Genomic DNA, 22336 nt, shown 5'->3' with positions numbered 1-22336 from the left:
AAGACAGTGTTTATTAATCTAGTGAAAAACTTGGACTTAATGTTTTGGACACTGGTTTAAAGCTGCACTCTATAATCTTTGTTTTGTTGTTGTTAGCTATGTAGCCTTCAGATTGCTAACTAGCAAGCTAGCTGTCTAGATTAGTAGCCTAAATCTTTGTGGGGATGTTTACAACCTAGAGCCCAACTAAGTAAAATTCATGAGTTTTAAATATAATTACAGAAAATTCTCGGTTACGTTTTCAGTACGTTTTCGGTACGTTTTCAGTACGTTTTGCGGCACGTTTTCAGTACCTTTTTTGGTACGTTTTCAGTACGTTTTGCGGCACGTTTTCGGTACATTTACAGTGCGTTTACAGTGCTTTTTCAAGTACGTTTTCAGTACGTTCTCAGTACGTTTTCAGTACGTTTTGCGGCACGTTTTCAGTACCTTTTTTGGTACGTTTTCAGTACGTTTTGCGGCACGTTTTCGGTACGTTCTCGGTACGGTTTTCGGTACGTTATCATTACGTTTTTGATAAGATTTTGGTACGTTTTCGGTACGTTTTCAGTATGTTTTCGGGACGTTCTCGGTACGTTTTTGGTACGTTTTCAGTAGGTTTTCGGTATGTTTTTGGGACGTTCTCAGTACATTTTCGGTAGGTTTTCAGTATGTTTTCAGTACGTTTTCAGTACGTTCTTGGTACGTTTTCGGTACGTTTTTAGTACGCTTTCAGTATGTTTTCAGTATGTTTTCAGTACGATCTCAGTACGTTTTCGGTAAGTTTTCAGTACGTTTTCAGTACGTTTTCGGTATGTTTTCAGTACGTTTTCGGTATGTTTTCGGGACGTTCTCAGTACGTTTTCAGTATGTTTTCAGTACATTTTCAGTATGTTTTCAGTGCGTTTTCAGTACGTTTTCAGTACGTTTTCAGTACGTTTTCGTTACGTTCTCAGTACGTTTTCAGTATGTTTTCAGTACATTTTCAGTATGTTTTCAGTACGTTTTCAGTGCGTTTTCAGTACGTTTTCGGTACGTTCTCAGTACGTTTTCAGTACGTTTTCGGTACGTTCTCAGTACGTTTTCAGTACGTTTTCAGTATGGTTAGTGGAAAAAATAAACAGGCTGAGTGTTCTGTATAGCCTCACTTTTTTGGGATGGAATGGGCTCGAAACCAGGTTTCTCTCCTACTGTCATCATGAGAGACTCCATCATTTAGATCCTGTTGGAACAAACAAACAGTGAGCCTGATTGTGTCGCTTTATTAAGAATAAAAACAACAGCATTACTTTAACTGATTAAACTACTGATATTTTTTCCTAAGAATATTACTAGACAGAGAGAGAGAGAGAGAGAGAGAGAGGGCGCATAAGAGAGAGAAACACACGCTCCAAAACACACCTGTGATTAATTAAGTTAAGAATTAGTACATGTCTTTTGCAGGTTTCGAGCCACGTAAGGTGTACTTTTCCTGCCGTTACGATAGCAAAGACACACAGACACACTCTAAATCAATCTGCACAGCCTGAAGATCGATAAAACCAGAGTAGTTTTGCTGTTCTGGGTTAAAAGCAGCTTCCTTTACCTTTCTGTGGTCAATCTGTGAAGAAGTAAGGGGTTCTGGGTAAGATGAAGTCGACACTGCTGTTCGCTCCATCTTTTGTCCCTCTGAGGGCTCATCTAATAAACTTCACTCCAACTAATAAAGTAATGAAGCGGCCTTTAAGATGACATCAGGGAGCCCCTGAGGGGGGGGTGTTGAGCCCTAGTGGACGAGTGGGCGATCAAAACAAGTATCTGTCTCTCTTTATCTTCATCTCTTTAACTTGTGCTTCTTTTTCTCTATATATTATCTCTGTTTGTCTCTCTCTCTTTTGTTTATCTCTTTGTTTATCCATTTCGCTCCCTTCACTCTCTCTCTCTCTCTTTCGTTGTTTCAGTGGTGACAGCGTTAGCTCTCTCCGTTCGGAGGCAGAAGAGCGACTCTCTCTCTCCGCTGGAGGACGATGAGATCAGAGAGAATATCATCACGTACGATGATGAAGGGGGCGGAGAGGCTGATACGGCAGCATTCGACATTGCTGCCCTCAAGAGCGCCCCCCACAGCATGCACAGCGCACTGCGCCTCAGTCGCAGCATGTGAGTATACGTGTGTGTGTGTGTGTGGCTGTAATTACATAATAGTGTGGGAGAGAGTGAGAGTGTGTGTGTGTGTGTGTGTGTGTATATGTATGCATGTTTTTGTACATTTTGTACAGGATAATAAACTCCTGACCAAAGGTACCATATTTTTCTCACTATATGGCGCAATATCAATAGACATCTATTTTTTGGTCTATTTTTTTTATTTATTTATAAGGCATTATGCGACACTAATAAGTAACAAGGGTGTCATCATGTTTTCCTTCTAATTCAGCAGTAAAGCTAAGCTAAGTTAATTTAACAAAACTGTAATAAAAAAAATAAAAAACACTTTTTTTTAAGTCAAACCAGTGCTGGCCGTAAATCTACAGAGATTTCTCTACTGAAAACTGTTTATTTGGGTGAGTAAAGAGCTTCCGTTTATTTACAGTAAGCTTAGATTTAGTAAGCAAGGCTAGCCACAGTTAGCGGCTAATGGTGCCCGATAGCGCTACACTGAGGAAGCCAGGGTGATATTAGCTAGCGAATCATCCCAGTTAGCTTGTTTTAACACGGTAAACACGTCCTATATACTCACCTCTGAACACCACCAGAGCTAACATGGTTAGCAGTTAATGCTAATGCTGCTCCGGCAGCCATGGTTAGCAACAAGCTACAGGTTGATAATACTCACATCTGAATGGCAAAAGTGCTAAATATTAGCGTGGTTAGCAGGTCATTCTAATGCTAGCCAGGGTTAGCAGCAGGCTGCAAGCCGATTATACTCACCTCCAAGCGGTGAAAGGGCTAGCTTAGCTAGCTGTAATTAGCTGGTAATGCTAATGCTGCTCCAGTCTCGAGTCTCTGTGCTAGAGAACTAAACTCGAACTGCTGTATAATGCTGCACTTCAGCGGAGTGGTTCTACTGCTTCTTATAACTGGACTGATAAAATTCATACATAAAAAAATTCACCTAATTGTTTTAAGGGATTGAAGATTCACAACTTTATGCCTGTAGCAATTTTTTAACACTACGTTATAAAGGATTGGTCTCTGTAAACTGAGTCTTTTTCTGATTTTTTTTATTTTTATTTAACACTTTTATTCAACACAGTACTTTTTTTCATTACCTTGATCTGTCAAACAGTCATACAATTATTGATATGGTTTCCATAGTGATGAAGTAAGATGAAGTGAGACATTTAACAGGGAACAGAAAATGCCACAGTGCATCCAACAACAAGTCAGCAGGACCTTTTTTCATACAGAAACACAACAGCAGCTCACAGAACGCTTCAGTTCCATACAATAGAGTCTGGCTGCAGAGCTCCACTGTATGTTTGGAAATGTAATGACTCCAGTTTAATAAATATTAGGGCTGTCAACTTAAAGCTGATGTCTGTCAATTTTGGGATTTAGGGGATTTAGGGCGCTCTCTGGTGAGAATGTTTAATTGCACTAAGCGTGCGGAAGAATCATTTTAAACTGGGCGGGTGTGATGCGGTCTCCTTTCAGAGAGGATTAATCCGATTCCAGGTTATGTTCAGTCAGAGAGAGAGAGAGAGAGAGAGAGAGAGAGAGAGAGAGAGAGCACTCAGACAGAAACTTCACTTCAACCACACACTTTGTTTTTATTATAGATAAATGAGCTATTAGGCTCTGAGTTTCCCCTTCTGAAGTCCCCATTGCTCCACCAGCCGCTCGTGTTCAGTAAAACTGAGCCAGATCCTCTTTTAGAGGCTGTACGTGTGACGTAAGTACATAAAGACGTGTGAGGTGTCCGGAAGAACTCCCGCAAAAAGTAACCCGACACTCCAGTTTTCAGAATGAATATATCAGGCTTATCAGGGATGGTCGTTCCAGCACACTGGTACCATTAAACACGATATTTTATCCATATTCTTCTCCACTCAAAAATACTTCTGCTTTCAGTTTAGAAACTAAATAATACAGACTGCCACTTTAAAGTGTTAATGCAGGCGGTTACTTTGGAATCATGTTATTATTTTTTAACTCAATTAATTACGCCATCAAGTTTGATCCAAACTTGACTTTAAGTATAAAAGTAAAAGTAATGTAAGGGGAAAAAATACTGCAAAATTTCCTATTTCCATACTCTTCCAAGTTCTAATTAAGGGTTTTTTACCATCAATTTAGCTTTAAAGAAACACTTTAATGTCTAACTTCAGACTAATTGACCATCTGGCAGACAAATGGCTGTCATCATTAATTGGTATTGTCTTTTGTTAATAGACCTTAATCTGTTGCTTTAATTTAAATTCCACATGTATTCAATGGCCTGTCGCGAATGTTTGACAGCTGTTTTCATACATAATCACTGAATATGGTGTTTTGTATAAGCCCTCTGTTCTAATGTCAACTCAAATCAGGCTAAAAATGACTATATACGGGACTATACACAGTTGCAAGAAAACGTATGTGAACCCCTTGGGATAATTTGGATTTCTGCATAAATTGGTCATTAAATTTGTTCTGATCATTTTCATTTTTCTGTTGATGAAGGCAATCCGTCCAGGCCCTGAGGCAGCAAAGCAGCCCCAACCCATGATGCACCCTCCACCATGTTTCACAGTTGGGATAAGGTTTTGATGATGGTGTGCTGTGCCTATTTTTCTCCACACATAGCGTTGTGTGTTCCTTCCAAACAACTCAGCAATTTTGGTTTCATCTGTCCACAGTATATTTAGAGAGTACTGCTGTGGAACATCCAGGTGCGCTTTTGCAAACTTCAAACATGCAGCAATGTTTTTTTTGGACAGCAGTGGTTTCCTACGTGGTGTCCTCCCATTAACTCTTGAACATTCTTGTTTAAAGTTTTCCTTATTTTAGATTTGTCAACAAAAATGTTAGCATGTGCCAGAGATTTCTGTAAGTCTTTAGCTGACACTCTAGGATTCTTCCTCACCTCATTGATCATTTTGTGCTGTGCTCTTGCATTCATCTTTACAGGACGACCACGCCTAGGAAGAGTAGCAACAGTGCTGAACTTTCTCCATTTATAGACCCTCTGTCTTACAGAGGACACATCAATATCAAGGCTTTTAGAGATACTTTTGTAAAACTTTCCAGCTTCATGCAAGTCAACAAATCTTGAACGTAGGTCTTCTGAGAGCTCTTTTGTGAGAGGCATGATTCACATCAAGCAACGCTTCTTAAACACAGCAAACTCGAAACTTGTGTGTGTTTTTTATAGGGCAAGGCAGCTTTAACCAACACCAATCCAATCTCATCACATCCTGGCTCCAATTAGCATTTAGAAAAGTCATTAGCCCGGGGGTTCACAAACTTTTTCTATCCCTTACTGTGAATTTTAACATGTTGTCTTCAATAAAACCATGCAAACATATAATTATTTGTGTGGTATTAGTTTAAGCAGACTGTGTTTGTCTATTGTTGTGACGTAGATGAAGATCAGAACACATGACCAATTTAACGCAGAAATCCAAGTTTTTTGCAACTCTATATTATATTGTGCTTGCTGAGCATTAGGGTTGAAGGATGTAAAAGCAAACGCTTGATGGCTAAATGCTTTTAAAACTACTTCTGCGCTAATACACAATAATGTCGCCATCATTAAAAAAATGGTTATTGTTAAAATTGATCAATTTTTTAGTGTATAGGTCATATTTTATCACTCATACTCTTATACCCATATACAGTATATACATTATATAATATATATAGTTATATAAAATTAGTTTGACCATTCTGACAAGTTTTAGATTTGGGCAGCGGGAGTTTTAACAGCGTCTGAGACATAATTGGATATGAATAGTAAAGCAGATAAAGTCGTTTGAATGTCGTCTCCATGGTTGCCTGGAAAAGAAACACGTGAGATGATGTCTTGTCTCACGCCTGAGAGCCGGAGAGGAAAAGTCAATTCAGTAATACAGAATTTGCCATGCAGACGCTAGCAGCTAGCAGCCTCAGCGCGGTGAGAAATGACTGATAATTACTCTGCTGTGTGAAGGGCTGGAACACAGTCCCTCATTTAGTTCCACTGTAGATTTAGAGTCAAACACACACAGAGATGAGTTTATCTAAAGCCCTTCTGAAGCCAAACTACATGATAATAACCTTTAATAACCTGAGCTAATTACAACAATTTATGTGATTAATATTATATAATATTAATTTAATGTGCGTGGGTTATACAGTCTGACAGTAATAATTATAGAGTGATTTTAATACATTAAGCATCTGCTGTGTATGAATCTGTCACAGCCCGGTGGTATTAGTGGTCACATCTATCAGTAATTAGTTTGGAGCCATATTGATTCATACTGTAAGCCTGGATAAGTTGAATTTACTTAAGAGATTTGAGCAAACTGGTGGCCTTAAAAAAGGTAAGTAATGGGTAATGAAAACTTAAGCTAGCATAACTTAAAACAACCATTAATTACAACTAAAAGGGAAGTTGATTTAACTTTTTTGTTTGTTTGTTTTATACCAATTAATTTGCCCAAACATTCTACTTAGTTTCTAGTGTTTCAAATAAATAAATATGTTAATTTTTATCTTACTTTTCTTTTGAATTCCATTTTACCTAAACATTTATGGTAACACTTTATGATACTATTATTAATATATTTGTAGCTAATAATCAGTACACTGTAAGCCCGGATTAGTTTACTTAAAATTTTTAAGGAAACCGGTTGCCTTAAAAAAGTTAAAAAGTAATGGGTAATGAAAACTTAAGTTAGCATATCTTAAAACAACAAGTTATTACAACTAAAGCAGAAGTTGATTAACTTTTTAATTTTTGTTATACTTTAATACCAGATAAGTTGAGTTTACTTTTTTAAGGACACCGGTTTGCTCAAAATGTTTATGTAATGATTTTTTTTTTAAAGAAAAAACTTGAGTTAGCATAAATTAAAGCATAAAGTTATTATAACTAAAAGGGAAGTTAATTTAACTTTTATATTTTTGTTATACCAATTCAATTGCTCAAAAATTCTACTTAGTGTTTTGTGTTCCAAATAATAATGCTTTTCTTGTAAATTTCATTTTACTTCAATATTTATTTTATAAATATTCACACTGTGACCCTGAAAAAGGTGAATTTAGAGACCAGATTAACCCCTTAACAGGCTTGCATTTTTGTAAATTTTCTGTCTGATATTGAAGATTTGAATTTTACATAAAATTACATATATTACATAAAAATATTTCATGTTTGATAATAAACATTACTACAAATTTTAAATGTATTATAATAGAAATAATTGTAAAAAATGTAAGTAAATGTGCAACTTTAAAAATATAATGAATAACAGGTATACATTTTAAAATCAGTATTTTCCTGAATACAAACATTTCATGTCCTCCAAACATTTCATTTTGTTACAGTTCTCTAGTTTTATGTCTATTTTTAAACATGGAGAATTTGATTCCTGTTACTGATCTTAAATTATTAAGTGGAGTAAAGAGAAAACAGACAGCTTCACCAAGTGTCCTGTAGTTTAGTATATTAACCTGTGTGTAGTTTATACTGTGGAGTGATTTTAATCCAGTATGAATCTGCAGTGTGTTTTAATAAGATTTCTGAAGTGAATCGTCCAGATTGATTAGTTAACTATCAGGTACAGCCCATTATAAACAAACACAGGAAAGGCATATTTAATATGTAGGGGCTTTTCAGTGGAAACATGCTGAGATATTTAATTACTGGGTGGTTTAAAATGCCTGTGGCACGAGTATATCACTGCTGTCGTGAACACATCTCAAATTCAACCAGTGGAGAAATGTTTTTGGGTCCAATTACCCCAAAATGTGTGTGTTTAGAGTAGAATTTTAAATGATGTAGCTCAAAATGCCCACAGGCTATAAAGGAGGGGAATCTAGACTATCCAAAGTGTGTGTGTGTGTGTGTATACAGCCAAATAAATAGTTGCAAAAACAGAAGTGTCTGATTGCAATGCTATTCAGAAGAAATATATAGGTTACAGGACAGTAACCATGTACAGAAGTATTATATAGTGCAAAATGCCACACATCTCTGCATGGAGTTGTAGACGTTCCTAATGTAGATTTTGCAGTGGGAGTGGACTGGATTGTTTTGTAATGAAGTGCGACCAATAGCATCCCACACATTTTCAGTCAGGAATGGGTCTGGTGATACACCTGGCTATAGCACAGCATCTGAATCTAAAGCAGAAGCTCATTAGACAGCAGCAGTATGTGGACGAGTATTGTCCTGTTTGGAATAGTGCTCTGGAGTGTGCGTTCAGAAAGTATATGCATGGCCTATTAGGATAAATTACGTAAGTATAAATAAATAAATGTACATATTAATGAATGAATAAATAAATAAATAAAAACAGACATAAATAATTGTATAGGTAAATAAATCAATGAATAAATTATTTATTTATTTATTGATTGATTGATGTATTTCTACATTTATTTCTTTATATATTTCTGCATTTATTCATTTCAACATTTATTTATTTATTTATTCATTTACTTATTTCTTCATTTATTTATTTCTACATTTATTTCATGTATTTATTTATTTGTTTCCATATTTCTTCATATATTTATTTCTGTATTTGCATGTTAATTAGGTAGGCGGTCCTATCCTCGCTCTAACATTAGAGTATTTAGAAACCGGTTGCTTCTGTCTGATTCACCAGTCGACCAATCCTGCTTTAGAGGGAGGATAGGACCGCCTACACCTAATTAACATACAGGTGCAGAAATACAGAAATAAATAAATGTTGAATATTAAAATAAATAAATGAATAAATAAATAAATGTTAAAATAAATAAATAAAAAAATAAAAAAATGCAGAAATATAAATAAATAAATAAATAAATAAATAAATAAATGCAGATAAATAAATAAAGGTTGAAATGCATCAATAAATGTATATTTATGAAATACATTAATATGTAAATAAAAAAATGCAGGTTTATGCATAGAAATATGCAAATAGAGTCCTGACATAATTTTAAGTGTGTACTTTTTTATGACATGTACATTTTATTTATGTAGTTACTTAGCATTATTTGCATTAATTTATTCATTCTTATGTCATTTTTCATCCTCCACTGTTTTAGGACCTTAATAATGTATCAACAATGTCAACAATATTTGTCAAAATTCCTTTAATGAAACCAAAGGTGATCTGGCATCAGGTGAAATTGCTCCCCACACCATGATAATACCAGGCCTTCTAGACATGTGGAAACATTCAGCATTCCACCAAGAAAGACGAACCACAATCAACAGGATTAACTGTGGACGCAAGAGGAAGCTGTCTGAAAGGGATGTTCGGGTGCTAACCTGGATTGTATCAAAAAAAAAAACACACACGACTGCCCAAATCACGGAAGAATTCAGTGTGCACCTCAACTCTGCTTTTTCCGCCAGAACTGTCCGTCGGGACAATAAATTATTGTGGTCTAAAACCAGGTGTTTCAGTTTCATTGTCCAACCCCTGTATATAAAAACACAAAGAGAAGGCAGCCAGTGGAGAACGATTACACCGTAGCAAAACCTAGCAGTTTTCAGGAAGCTAAGCTCTCAGCACAGAGTGAGATAATACTACATCAGAAGCAGCTCAGCTCAAGAGTATAGATTGTAGCCTGTTTACACTAGCTCAAATAAATCTGAGTGTAAAACAAAGCGCTTCAGAATATCATTCTTGATAAGATTCTAGACTGTTTGCTTAAATGCAATTAGTAAAAAAAAAAAGAATCTTTGGCTGCTTGAGAAGCTAACCTACTTAGCTTTAGCGCCAATTCATTCCTTTTGGCAGTCGACTTGCATCATTTGGAATCCAGCCCACCACATTAACGACATGCATGAACTCATTTGTAAAAGTAATTAATCAACAGGGTGAAAGATTACAGCTGGCTAATGTCTGATAGTTTGGCTTTTTATGTTAATGAAATCTTTGTAGGTCTTTCTTCAGACCCAGTTAAAAAAATGGACTGTAGGAAATTCTAAGGGCCTTATTTAAGTTATCTATAGGGCAACGCAGATTGTGCAGCTGGATTTAGGGCGTGTCGTTGTGTCTTTGGTATCATGAGGCGCCAAAAATATGTTGTGCACAGCTCAAATCGCACAAAGGCATGTGGTAATTCTCTTAAATGTCTCATTCCATAATTTTTCTATTAATTTCAAACAGTCTAGTTGTGTCTCTAGTATGAATGAATGCCATGGAAGCCATTTTTTTTTGTGAAAAAAAAAAAGTGCTCAGGTGTTTATATTTAGCCCTGCTTTAGATCACGGAATTAGAGGTCTCTGAAGAAAGACAGATTTTGGCTCTTTCTCATGAATATTCATACATGCAAATATATCGCCTCTGATTGGCTAACAGCACTGCAGCAGGGAACGCCTACCTGCCTTCTCCCCACAGTCAATTTTACAGCTCTAAAACTCAAAGGACAAAATATTTTCAGAGATACAGCCTTAGTTATAATTATGAACATTATGAACGCCCTGAGCTGTGCCCGAGCTTAGCTTCAGCTTTCATTCCATCCAATGGTGTTAGCTTAGCCTCGACTACATTACGTTTTATAGCGTTAGCTTAGCATAGGTTCCAATTACATTCAACAGAGTTAGCTTAGCCTTGGCTATGTTAAATCACATGGTATTGGCTTAGCATATTTTCCATTTACATTCAATGGCATTAGCTTAGCTTAGGTTCCCTAAGCTACCAGCTGAGACTGTCTGCCCCTGGCTCCCATTCCATCGACTACATTACATTTTATAGCGTTAGCTTAGCCTCGAATACCATTATATTTAATAGCTTGAGATTAGCATAGGTTCTAATTACATTCAACAGAGTTAGTTTAGCCTCGGCTACTGTTAAATTAAATGGCATTGACTTAACATAGTTTCCCTTTACATTCAATGGCGTTAGCTTAGCTTAGGTTCCCATTTCATTCAAAGGCGTTAGCTTAGCCTTGGCTTCCCTTACATTCAATGGCGTTAGCGTAGCCTCGGCTCCATTTACATTTAAAGGTGTAAGCTTAGCATAGGTCCCCATTATATTTAATAGAGTTAGCTTAGCTTCGGCTACCAGCTTAGACTGACCATCCCCACCTCCCATTCCATCCAATGGCATTAGCTTAGTCTCGGCTCCCCTTGCATTCAATGGAGTTAGCTTAGCCTCGGCTCCATTTACATTTAAAGGTGTAAGCTTAGCATAGGTTCCCATTATATTTAATAGAGTTAGCTTAGCTTCGGCTACCAGCTTAGACTGTCCGCCCCCACATCCCATTCCATCCAATGGCATTAGCTTAGTCTCGGCTCCCCTTGCATTCAATGGAGTTAGCTTAGCCTCAGCCCCATTTACATTCAAATATGTTAGCTTAGCCTCAGCTCCATTTACATTTAAAGGTGTTAACTTAGCATAGGGTCCCATTACATTTAATACAATTAGCTTAACTGCGGCTACCAGCTTAGCCTTATTGGCTCTCCTTCTCCCTGCGGCCGAGAAACTCTATGAACACCCCCAGCTAAGCCAAGCCCAGACTGCCCGCTCCGAGCCAATCTTTCTCCCCCCACACCTCCATTCACACCCGCCCCCACCCTCCGCGGCATTGATAACGTTTCTTTCAGCTAAACTAAGGCTACTAAACTCTTACCTCAGACTTGGAGATTCGGGGCGTGAGGAGTTTCACAACGTCGAAGCCCCAGAGTCTGCTCTATGTAATAAAATCCGATACAAACTGCGCCCGCTTTGACCGGTGGTCTGTAGAGTTGAGCTGCCTTGTTGAGCTGCCTTGTCAAACCGTGCTTCCCTTGGCCTTGGTAAAACGTGAAATCAACCAGAGATCCGATTTAAACCTATAGTTACTTACACAAGATAGCTACTGGTAAATAGCTCTGTAAACAGAAGCTGTAAGTTCTGCCTGTGGGCAGTCCTGAGGCAAGGTCACTTGTTGACATCAACATTTTACATCTTTCTGATCAACTCGTATTTCTAAGGATTTTCTTTTACTAGCTACTGCAGACAAGGGAGGCTGAGAAACAGTGTCATGTGCAGCATGCATATACAACTATACAAACAACAAGAAAAAGTGGATTTTTGCGGAAAGAGACCTTTTTATTATTCATGATTGTTTCCTTGGGCATAACGTAATAGTTACTTACACAAGATAGCTACTGTTAAATAGCTCTGTAAACAGAAGCTGTAAGCTCCGCCTGTGTGCAGTCCTGAGCCGCTCTGACATGCAGATAGCATGAGCTGTGAATACTTCACCCATTTTCTATGCTAACACTTCTGATTGGTTCCCACAGTTACTCCCAGGAGAATCTGGACAGAATGTACAGCTGGACTCAGACCGCCGCTGTGGACCCCCAGCGCCCCGGTTCTGCTCCGCTGTATGGACGCTTCTGCTACAGTATACACACCCTGCCCGCGGTGAGGGACAGGATCGGACCCTACGACTCCCGGCTGGACTTTACCAAGCTGGCCTACACCCTCCCCAGCGGGCAGACCCCGAACTACGGACCCCTGGACCCGGGGAGCATGTTCACAGGCCTGGCAGAACTGTCTCCTAGCAAAGATCAGAGCACAACCGAGGAAGAGCACAAAGAAACTGAGGATTCCGCTGAAAACAACCTGAAGGAGAGCGAGACAGGAAGTGAGGTCATCTCTGAAACTCAGAATCTCAGTCAGGATCAGGTGAGGATTTTTATGGACTCCCAGACAAACGAATCTGAATTTAGTTAGCTACTTTAAGGCTATGTTCACATTCACAACCTTTTTTCACCTCCTCGATCTGAGCATGTACTTTACACCAGCTGTTTTCTCTCCACTCAAGTAAAAAATGATCCACATATGAGCTGCTTACTCATCCATTTCCCTTTACAGGGTTCCTGTGGGTCCTTAAAAACTCTTAAAACGTAAAAAAAAAAATGAAAACAAAAAACTGTCTTAAATTTACTGTAAATTAGATAGGTATTAAATTTTTAGCTGGTTAGCGGAGAGCTTTTTAACTAGGGTTAGCGGAGAGCTAGGTAACATTAGCGGCAATATAGCTAACATCCTAACATTAGCGATGAGTTAGCTACGTTACCGGGGAGAAAACTAGGGTTAGTGGAGAGCTAGGTAACATTAGCGGCAATCTAGCTAACATACTAACATTAGCGATGAGTTAGCTACGTTACCAGGGAGAAAACAAGGGTTAGCGGAGAGCTAGGTAACATTAGCGGCAAGCTAGCTAACATACTAACGTTAGCGACGAGTTAACTATGTCACCAGGGAGAAAACTAGGGTTAATGGAGAGCTAGCTAATATTAGCGGCAAGCTAGCTAACATACTAATGTTAGCGATGAGTTAGCTATGTTACCGGGGAGAAAACTAGGGTTAGCGGACAGCTAGCTAACATTAGGGGTAAGCTTGCTAACATACTAACGTTAACGCCCAGTTAGCTACATTACTAAGGAGAAAACTAGGGTAAGTGAAGAGCTAGCTAACATTAAGGGTGAGCTAGCTAACATACTAACGTTAGCGACGAGTTAGCTACGTTACCGGGGAGAAAACTAGGGTTAGCAGAGAGCTAGCTAACATTAGCGGGAGCTAGCTTACATACTAATGTTAGCGACGAGTTAGCTACGTTAACGGGGAGAAAACTAGGGTAAGTAAAGAGCTAGCTTGCATTAGCAGTAAGCTGACTAACATACTAATGTTAGCGACAAGTTAGCTACGTTACCGGGGAGAAAACTAGGGTTAGTGGAGAGCTAGGTAACATTAGCAGTGAGCTAGCTAAAATACTAACATGTTCTGCATCACAGTGGAACAAAATTGTTAAATAAAATTGATAACAAATGGGAAAGGTAAAGTTTTTATTTTTAATACAATAAATTATTTTCTACTTAAGATGTTATAACTACATTTTTGAGCCTTAAATTCTATTTATTGAGGTCTTAAAAAAGTCTTGGAGCAAGAACCCTGCTTTATAAGACCAGGAGTCATCTCTCAAATATGAAAATTTTTTTGTTGTTGATGCAGAAGGCGATGTACACACTTATCTGTGTGCGCATGTGAGGCATTTCAGGAACAGATTCATTTACATTAAACACAGATACAGATAACTTTTGTGAATGAGATCCGTCGAGATCTGAGCAAAAAATCAGATTTGAGTAATGTGGCTTGTAATGTGAACGTAGCCTAAGTTGCACCCATTGCTGACACAGGTGTGCAAAAGCACACACACAGAAACACAGCTTGTCTAGTCCCTGTAGCAAGGATTGGCAATAAAATAGGAGGAAAACTAACAACAATGCTCCACAATCTAGTAGAAAACCTATGAATGAATAAATGTAAGCACAGATGAATGAAAGACTAAATGAGAAAGCAGAATAAACAATGAATTAATGAACAAACAAATGAACTTACGAATGCATAAATGAAATGAGTCAGCCCTGCCGTCAGTCGTGTTTTAATTAATGGATGGTTATTTATCTGATCCGAGGTTTCGTTATGCCTTTAAGTACTGCTCATTATTCTGCTGTTGATTATTAATCCGCCGTGATCCGAGTAAGAATAACTCACACTGTTTTAAAGGTCGCTGTAGTGCCTCTGTTCTCTTCAGTCATCAGGGATGTGATTATCTTAATTTGCTTCGTTGGCTTGTTTTATAGATCTGAATGTGATGCTGTTATTGTTTTGTATTTATGGTTTATATTAGTCAATAGCAGAATGACACCAGTACTTACATAGAGAATTACATTTAATTCAGCAGCTTTGGTGGTGTTGAATAAAACATGATGTCGGTTGCCATTACTGCAATACGAATGTAGTTATTTATTTTATGTAAAATCCAAACCCAGCAGTCTGCCTACACGTGTGTAAACAAGATTTAAGTGCAATGTTAATGATGGCATAATAGTGGAAAAGCTGAATAATATGTCGCTGGTTCGAATCCCAGTCATGCAGCTCGCAATCAGCTGCCCGAGCCCTGAGAGAGCACAATTGGCCTTGCTCTGTTTGGGTGGGTAGATGGTGCTCTCTCCCTATATCACTCCTAGGGTGATGTCGATCAGCACAAGGCATCTGTGAGCTGCTTGATCAGAACCGAGGTGCTGCGCTTTCCTCCAAGTGCACTGTGGTGCTACTCGGCAATTCTGCATCAGCAGCAGTTGGAAAAGACGCGGAGTCTGACTTTACATGTATCAGAGGAGGCATGGGCTAGTCTTTACCCTCCTGGTGTTGGGGCATCACTAGAAATGGGGGATATACAGCTGATATACAGCTGAGTAGCCTAGCTAAAATTGGGGTAAAATTGGGAGAAAATAAGACATAAAATAAGAAAAGATTCACCACCACTGTGAACAGTTCTGTCTCTAAAGTTCTGTTTGGGAGGTGGAGCAATGTAGTTTTAATACAAGATGTCTGAAAATGTATGGCAGATAAATATGCATGAAGAAATACTAGTAAAGGTGAGGCGAGGCAAATTTATTCGTATAGCACCTTTTATACACAGAGGCAATTCAAAGTGCTTTACAGAAACATTTAAGACATAATGGAGAACAGTTTAAAAGAAAGTTACAAGACTAAATAAAAAGTAATGAAAACGAAGAACAAATTAAATGTGCATGAAATACAAAGGACTTTTTCTCTTATGAAAAGTGTTGGACTCATCAAAGGTAGCTGCGCCACTGAAAATAGCAATCCGCCAAAGTCAAAGCGCACCTGGAATGACAATTTGACAACAAAAGAGAGTATAAAGCTAAAATACTCTATGTTTTATCTAGTAAACTTAATTTAATTTTTTAATATACATCAATTTCCAGAACTAATAATGATGGTTTCAACCGGTGATCATATTTATGATTTGGTACAAAATTAGTATCCATGGAAAAAAAAGAAGCAAACAATGGCAGCATTGACATATAGCACATTTCCTCCAATTCATAATATCAAATATACACATATCACAGTTACATTCTCAAATGCACCTTTAAAGTTTACTGTGCAAAACAGAGGCCGCATATTAACCTCATTTCCAGAAGTGATGTTGACTTTCTGGGCATCTGGGGTGGACCATTACACAGTGGAAACTTGTATTGAGGTCAGACAAATTGGTATTCCAGAAGCCATGTGCTCTGGAGCACAGATGGAAAGTACCATCCAGACTGTTATCAGGGTTATCCAGGGTCTCTAATGGTGTGGGGTTGTGTCTGTGCAGTTTTCTGATGCAGCATTAATGCAGGAAAGCTCACTGAGACCTTAGAGCAACATATGCTGTCTTTAGGATTGCATGTTTTATAGGTACACCCACACAGTTTTTAACAAGACCATGCAAGACCACATGCTGCATGTGAAAAAAGAGGCTGCGTGAACTGGACTGACTTGCAGGGCTGACCAGCCACTGGTAGAGACTAATCTTAGTGTTTTTCCACACCAACTGTTTACATCTGAACCTTTCTTTCTTTCTTTCTTTCTTTCTTCCTTCCTTCCTTTCTTTCTTTCCAGTCTCTAAACTCGGAGGGTCCAGTATTCCAGAGCTCCAGTCAGAGCGACTCCAGCAGCTCGGCAGATCATTCCGCCGGGTCCCTCACTCATCACCCCTCCACTGCACGCGCCTCCTCCACCTCAACCATCGTATCCACTGTCGCCACGGACGACACCGCGGCGACCACGCCCACTACGCACACGCCCACTCTGCAGACGCCTACGGAGGCTCCCATCAACACCAGCCAAACCTCAGCGCCATTCAGAACAATGGAGGGGACTCTGCTGAGAGCAGCTGGAGGGATACCTTTAGCCGGAACTACTTGCTTGTACCCGAAAGCAGGGGATATCGTGGGTGTTTACGCTCTGCCAGGGCGAGTGGCCATGCCTTTCCCTGGAGGGGCGGGGCTGTACCTGGGTGGGTGGGGCTTGGGTAGACGTGAGGGGGAGGGACCTGTACCTGGACCTTTGCCTGGAAGAAGTGGACCTAACCCTCTGACCCACAGGATGAGCGACTTCCTGCAGCACCGGCTGGCCCAGGTCACCTTCGACCCCATGCAGCCTCCGTACGACTCGCTGCAGACGTACGGACTGGAGGGGGCGGGGTCACAGGCCACCTCCCTCAGCTCATTGGAGAGCGACTGTGAGCGAGGGACGGAGGAGGAGGAGGAGATTAAGGAGTGGGGACCAAAGTTTAACAAGTTGCTAGAGATCTTCAGAGAGAGAGAGAGGAAGACAGAGGAGGAAAGGGAGGGAATAAAGGAGAGAGAGGGAGGGAATAATAAAGAGATGGAGGAGGAGAAAGGAGGGAATAACGAGGAGGAGAAGGAGGAGGAGATGGAGGAAAAGATAGAAGAAGCAGAAGCAGGAGGACAGTAACCTTTAAGCTGGATGATGGATTTCTGATGCATTTGCATTCTTGATGATCTAGTTATAAGTGGTGAGCACAAGAAGGTACAGGTGTGAATGGGATACAGCGCTTCTTAAAGATGCACCGTAATCCAATCACTCAAACCATAGACAAGTCAGTAACACATATCACCATATTATTATTGTAGTGTGAACACCAAAGCATCTTGATGAGCTAATCAACTGTGCAGAACCAGTGCAGAACCAGTGCAGAAACCTACAAAACTCCACCGCAAGTCCACTGTCTATATGAGTTAGCTGAGCATGCTACAGTAACAAGCTAATGGATGCTAATGTGATACCCATTGCTGGTACTAAAGCAAAACTAGCTGCCTCATCTCGATTTAGGCTGAACTGGAAGACTCCTACTATAAAATTAGCCCCTCCTCCAGCTGAAATGTTGCAAGACATCCAATCATAATCTCCCAAGGGAGATGCATTAAAATGCCAGGTGTGAATGGCTACACGTTTTGGCAATCATCTTGAGATCAGATCACTCAGAATAAATGTGTTCCTAAGGTTTTTACTCGAGAAGGACATAAAAACGGAAAAGACAAGATGGAAGGTGGCGAAACAGTGATGTGTTCCTAACAAGTGGGAAACTGGAATTTTCCAACCTGAAATTTCTTACTTCCTGATTTCCTATTTCCTATATGGGCCGATTACTATAGACTACTCTGTATTGCCACATATGATATAAACACAAAACTGCTAAAATATAATACCATAAACTCATGTGGAGTAGTTTTCTTAACTTTTTTTTCTTAACTTTTCAAAGATTTAATATCTTTGAAAAGTTACTTAATTTCAAAGCAATTCAGTTCAAAATGTAAAATTCATATATTATATAGATGTATTACACACAGAGTGATCTATTTTGATCATTTATATTTTGTCTGTTGATGATTATGGATTACAGCCAATGAAAACCCAAAAGTCAGTTTCTCAGAAAATTACAAAAATGATATGGTACTTTGGGAAGCGTGGGCAGTGTGCCAAGTCCTGCTGGAAAATGAAATCCGCATCTCCATGAAAGTTGTCAGCAGAGGGAAGCATGAAGTGCTGTAAGATTTTGTGGGAAAACACTGCACTGACTTTAGACTTAAAAAGACACAGTGGATCAACACCAGCAGATGACATGTCTCTCCAATCCATCACTGATCATCAGTAAATTTTACATTTCACTTGGAAATCAGAGTCTGGAGAGGCTGTGTGAGGTCTAGTGTGAAGTTTCCACAATCAGTGATGGTTTGGAGAAACATGTCATCTGCTGGTGTTGATCCACTGTGTTTTATTATCAAGTCTAAAGTCAGTGCAGTGTTTTCCCTGAAAATCTTACAGCACTTCAAGCTTCCCTCTGCTAAAAGTACTAATTTGCTAAGTGCTGACCACACCTGAAAGAAGAAAAAGGGGAGGAAACTCTGGGAATTTGGGCTGGATTTCTGGATTGATTGCTAAAGGAGCGTGCAGTTATACCACCCCCCCCCCCCCCCCCCCATCCCATTTTTATTTAATATAGGAAGAGGTAGAGTAGAAAAAAGGGGTTGTTGGGGAGGAGGTGGGTTGCGAACTTTCGCCACGAGAGGTAGTTAGTCGGGGCAGGTATTTATAGGGCGGTTGATTGATACGGGGTGGAGTTAGAGCATAGAATTCGGGCGTGGTTCTTCTCCTAAACTTTTGTTATTACATAGCATCATTTGCTGGTAAGGTTGGTTCTCCAGATTGGTCATGCTGGTCATACTGTTGGACCAGACTGGTCATACTGGTCAGTCAGTGTTGGAGAAACAGAACCCGGGTCAGAAGTCCATCCCTGGTTTTTTAGTTCTGTTGGCCGCCAAGCTGGTTGTCAAGATGGTCAAATTAGTGTATTTGTATCGTCTCAACGAGATAATGATGGTCATGCTGGTCAACCAACACTGTCATAAGGGACACGCTTGTGGACCAACTAATCCATCAAATTTAAACAAAAACCTACCCTATTCTGCTCAACCAGCATATCCAGCTTATCTTAACCATCTTGGGCTTTCCACAAAATTTTATTCCATTTTTAAAAATAATTTGTTCAAAACCATTGTCCCAGATATCTGAGCCAGCTTGAGCTTTAAGGTTCAAAGGCTCCCCAGAGGCTCCTGGTAGTCACTGGTTCCACTGGTCTGGGTTTTCTTGGTTTAATAGGCAATGTTGAAGTGGCGTTATGAAATAGCAACTATGAAATGAGAGATTCTGAGAAGCTCTGACATTCGGAAAGCGAGAATTGCGAGCCAGAGGGACGTTCAAATGGACTTCCTCCCACGTGTAGAAACTTCCCGGTTCCCACTTGGTCATAAACGCAGCCTGAGGAATGAATTCTCTTCTGAGGAAGCGAGGTGAAATTAGAAAAAGTGAGAGAGGAAGAGCGAGAGAGGTGCTCTAGGGAATAAATACTGGCACGAGCGCCGATAATTCCTGCTGTGGCAATTCAAAAGCAATTATTATTATTATAATTTAATATATAACATTATCTTATAATAACTTATTAGAACTGTGGGAAGGAGCTCCGGAAAGCGGCAGGCAAAGAGAATTTTCTACCTAATTTCTTACAGAAGCACAGACTCGACTCGACTCACAAAACTCCCCTCTCTGGTTATTCACGCTAGCATTAGCGTGCACACACACACACTCATACACACTTCCCAGGAACACCAGAGGAGACAGTGGAGCTGTCACTCTCCACAATCTCCCGTTACATTTGCGTAAATAATTCACTGGTGCACTCCCGACCAAAGTTACGAAACATCTCGTATCTGAAATATTGATTTTGGGCCCTGCGAGCTGCATTGTTTGAAAAATAGGCCTCATGAAAAATGCACTCATCCCCAAGTATGAATATTCATGCGCCAGTATTAAAATAAAAAACAGCCACTCCTGAGTCGCTTAAAGGAGCAGAAACCCGTTTAGGTTCAAACGTTTCTGCGAGAGCGAGAAAAAAAGCTCTTACAGAGTATACTGTAGCTCTTACAGAAGTCACGGCTCCGCCCACTTTGGCACTTCACGCATGACTACAACTCTTCAACTCTGTGACACATTCTGATGTCGTTCGTCTTTGCTTTCGAGTCCCAGAGATTCACCTGGTCTGTCTGAGCACAGCGCTCTTCTTCTCCCAGACTCTTCTTCTCCCGTCTGCCCTCGTTTAGAGACCACCGAAGCCCTGCTCCTTTAACCTGGGAACAAAACAGACCACCCTGAATCTCACACTGAACCTTTCAATCACCCTCCTGATCTATCTATTAGTTAATCTAAGGAAAAGTGCGTACTTTTCTTTTTCACACCATTCTCTCAATTTTTAGATTCTCCAAAAACTAACAAACTTGTCAGCTTATTTTATGTGTTTTTCATTTGTTTTCATATATTTTTTTTTAATTTTCATATTTGTCAGTTGAGATATGTTGACATACAGGGGTTGGACAATGAAACTGAAACCTGGTTTTAGACCACAATAATTTATTGTGGTGACGGACAGTTCTGGTTGAAATAGGAGAGTTGAGGTGCACGTTGAATTCTGTCGTGATTTGGGCAGCCGTGGTTTTATGTTTTTTGGATACAATCCGGGTTAGCACCCGAACATCCCTTTCAGACAGATTCCTCTTACAGCATCCACAGTTAATCCTGTTGGATGTGGTTCCTCCTTCTTGGTGGTATGCTGCTCATTCCCCAACACTAACTTCACCCCCGAGCATGCCAGTACAACACACAACAACAAGCGAGCGGTGCTGCAGCATGGAAGCTAGTAAGCAGGCTGGTTCAGCTGAAACCTTAGATCAGTGACCAAAAAATATCAGTGACTAAACAGCTTAATCAGAATAGGCATTGTGCTCACATGGTTTGTTGGGATGTATTTTAGTCCGTTTAGTTTTGCGCCTGTGTGAAAAAAAACAAAAAGAGGAGGAAAACGCTCCAAGTACCAGAGACCAAACTACAGGTGTGAAAAAGCCCTAAATCTTATTGACCAGTCCGAACCAAGCTAACCAAAAGCCAAGTTTTTAATGTCAATCAAAGAGGTTAGTTAATTTTTTCATATATTCATAAATTCATCTTAAATTATTGTTTTTATCAAGCAAGACAATCAGCTTTAGTTCAGTTCCCGTCAAAACTGGTAAACAAAATTCAAATAAACTGTTATACCCCCCAAAGTAACTGAAATCTACATACTGTATTGTAGAAAATGTCAATCATCGGAACTCAAGCACTTTAAAAGAGGCCATACACAATACCATACACCTTTTGACATAGGTCTATTGAGAACAGATTTAAACCAATCAGAAAGTATATACATACATATAAAACAGTTATACAGACTTGTATTTAAATAGCTCAGTTGCTTCAAATAAATGAATTAATTATCTCAGCAGCAGCTCTCTGTATTTTAATGTGTTTTATTATGGTGGGAAAGGCAAATAGTTAAAACTAATAAGACATTAAGGTTATCAGAAAAAGGAAGAAACATTTTGTTTGCAGTTCTTACGCTGTTTACCGCTGAAGTTATTGTAATACTGTCACATCTGACACTGAACAATTGTCAAAGAACTCCACTTCCCAGCATGCTCTGGACTATGACTCTGCAGATCACATCACCCAAGATCACCTGAGTATTGATTTCACCTGTTCACCTCACTATAGTAGATATCTCTGTTATGCACTCACTAATCAAGTATTAGATTTGGTTCTGTCCGTTTATACAAAGTGTTTATCTAGTCCATTCTTTTTGTTTATTCTGTGTATGACCCTTTTTGTATTTCCGATATTGTTTTTTTACCTTGCCCTCTGATACTTCTTTGCCATGTTTTGACCCTGCCTGTTTTTACATGACCCCTTTGTTTGTTTTGTTTAATAAACTCACTTTTTTGTTA

General features: G+C 39.3%; 1 protein-coding gene and 1 long non-coding RNA gene across 2 annotated transcripts in view; both read left to right on the top strand.

The window, feature by feature from the left end:
• Window positions 1-18107, top strand: part of LOC103044178 (cadherin-7) — a 137698-nt gene extending 119591 nt beyond the window's left edge. The window contains exons 12-14 of the mRNA XM_022676769.2: window positions 1920-2118; window positions 12380-12767; window positions 16563-18107. Of these exons, the coding sequence (XP_022532490.2) occupies window positions 1920-2118; window positions 12380-12767; window positions 16563-17420 (1445 nt within the window). The 3' untranslated portion in view covers window positions 17421-18107. The remainder of the gene's footprint in view (window positions 1-1919; window positions 2119-12379; window positions 12768-16562) is intronic.
• A 739-nt stretch (window positions 18108-18846) lies between these two features.
• LOC125780575 (uncharacterized) lies at window positions 18847-22336 on the top strand. The gene is made up of 2 exons (XR_007423850.1): window positions 18847-18919; window positions 19172-22336. It is a non-coding gene; the product is annotated as an uncharacterized LOC125780575 (long non-coding RNA).

The sequence above is a fragment of the Astyanax mexicanus genome, chromosome 13 (genome assembly GCF_023375975.1).
Source record: "Astyanax mexicanus isolate ESR-SI-001 chromosome 13, AstMex3_surface, whole genome shotgun sequence".
Taxonomy (NCBI): Eukaryota; Metazoa; Chordata; class Actinopteri; order Characiformes; family Acestrorhamphidae; genus Astyanax; species Astyanax mexicanus.
This window is presented reverse-complemented; position numbering and strand designations above follow the sequence as displayed.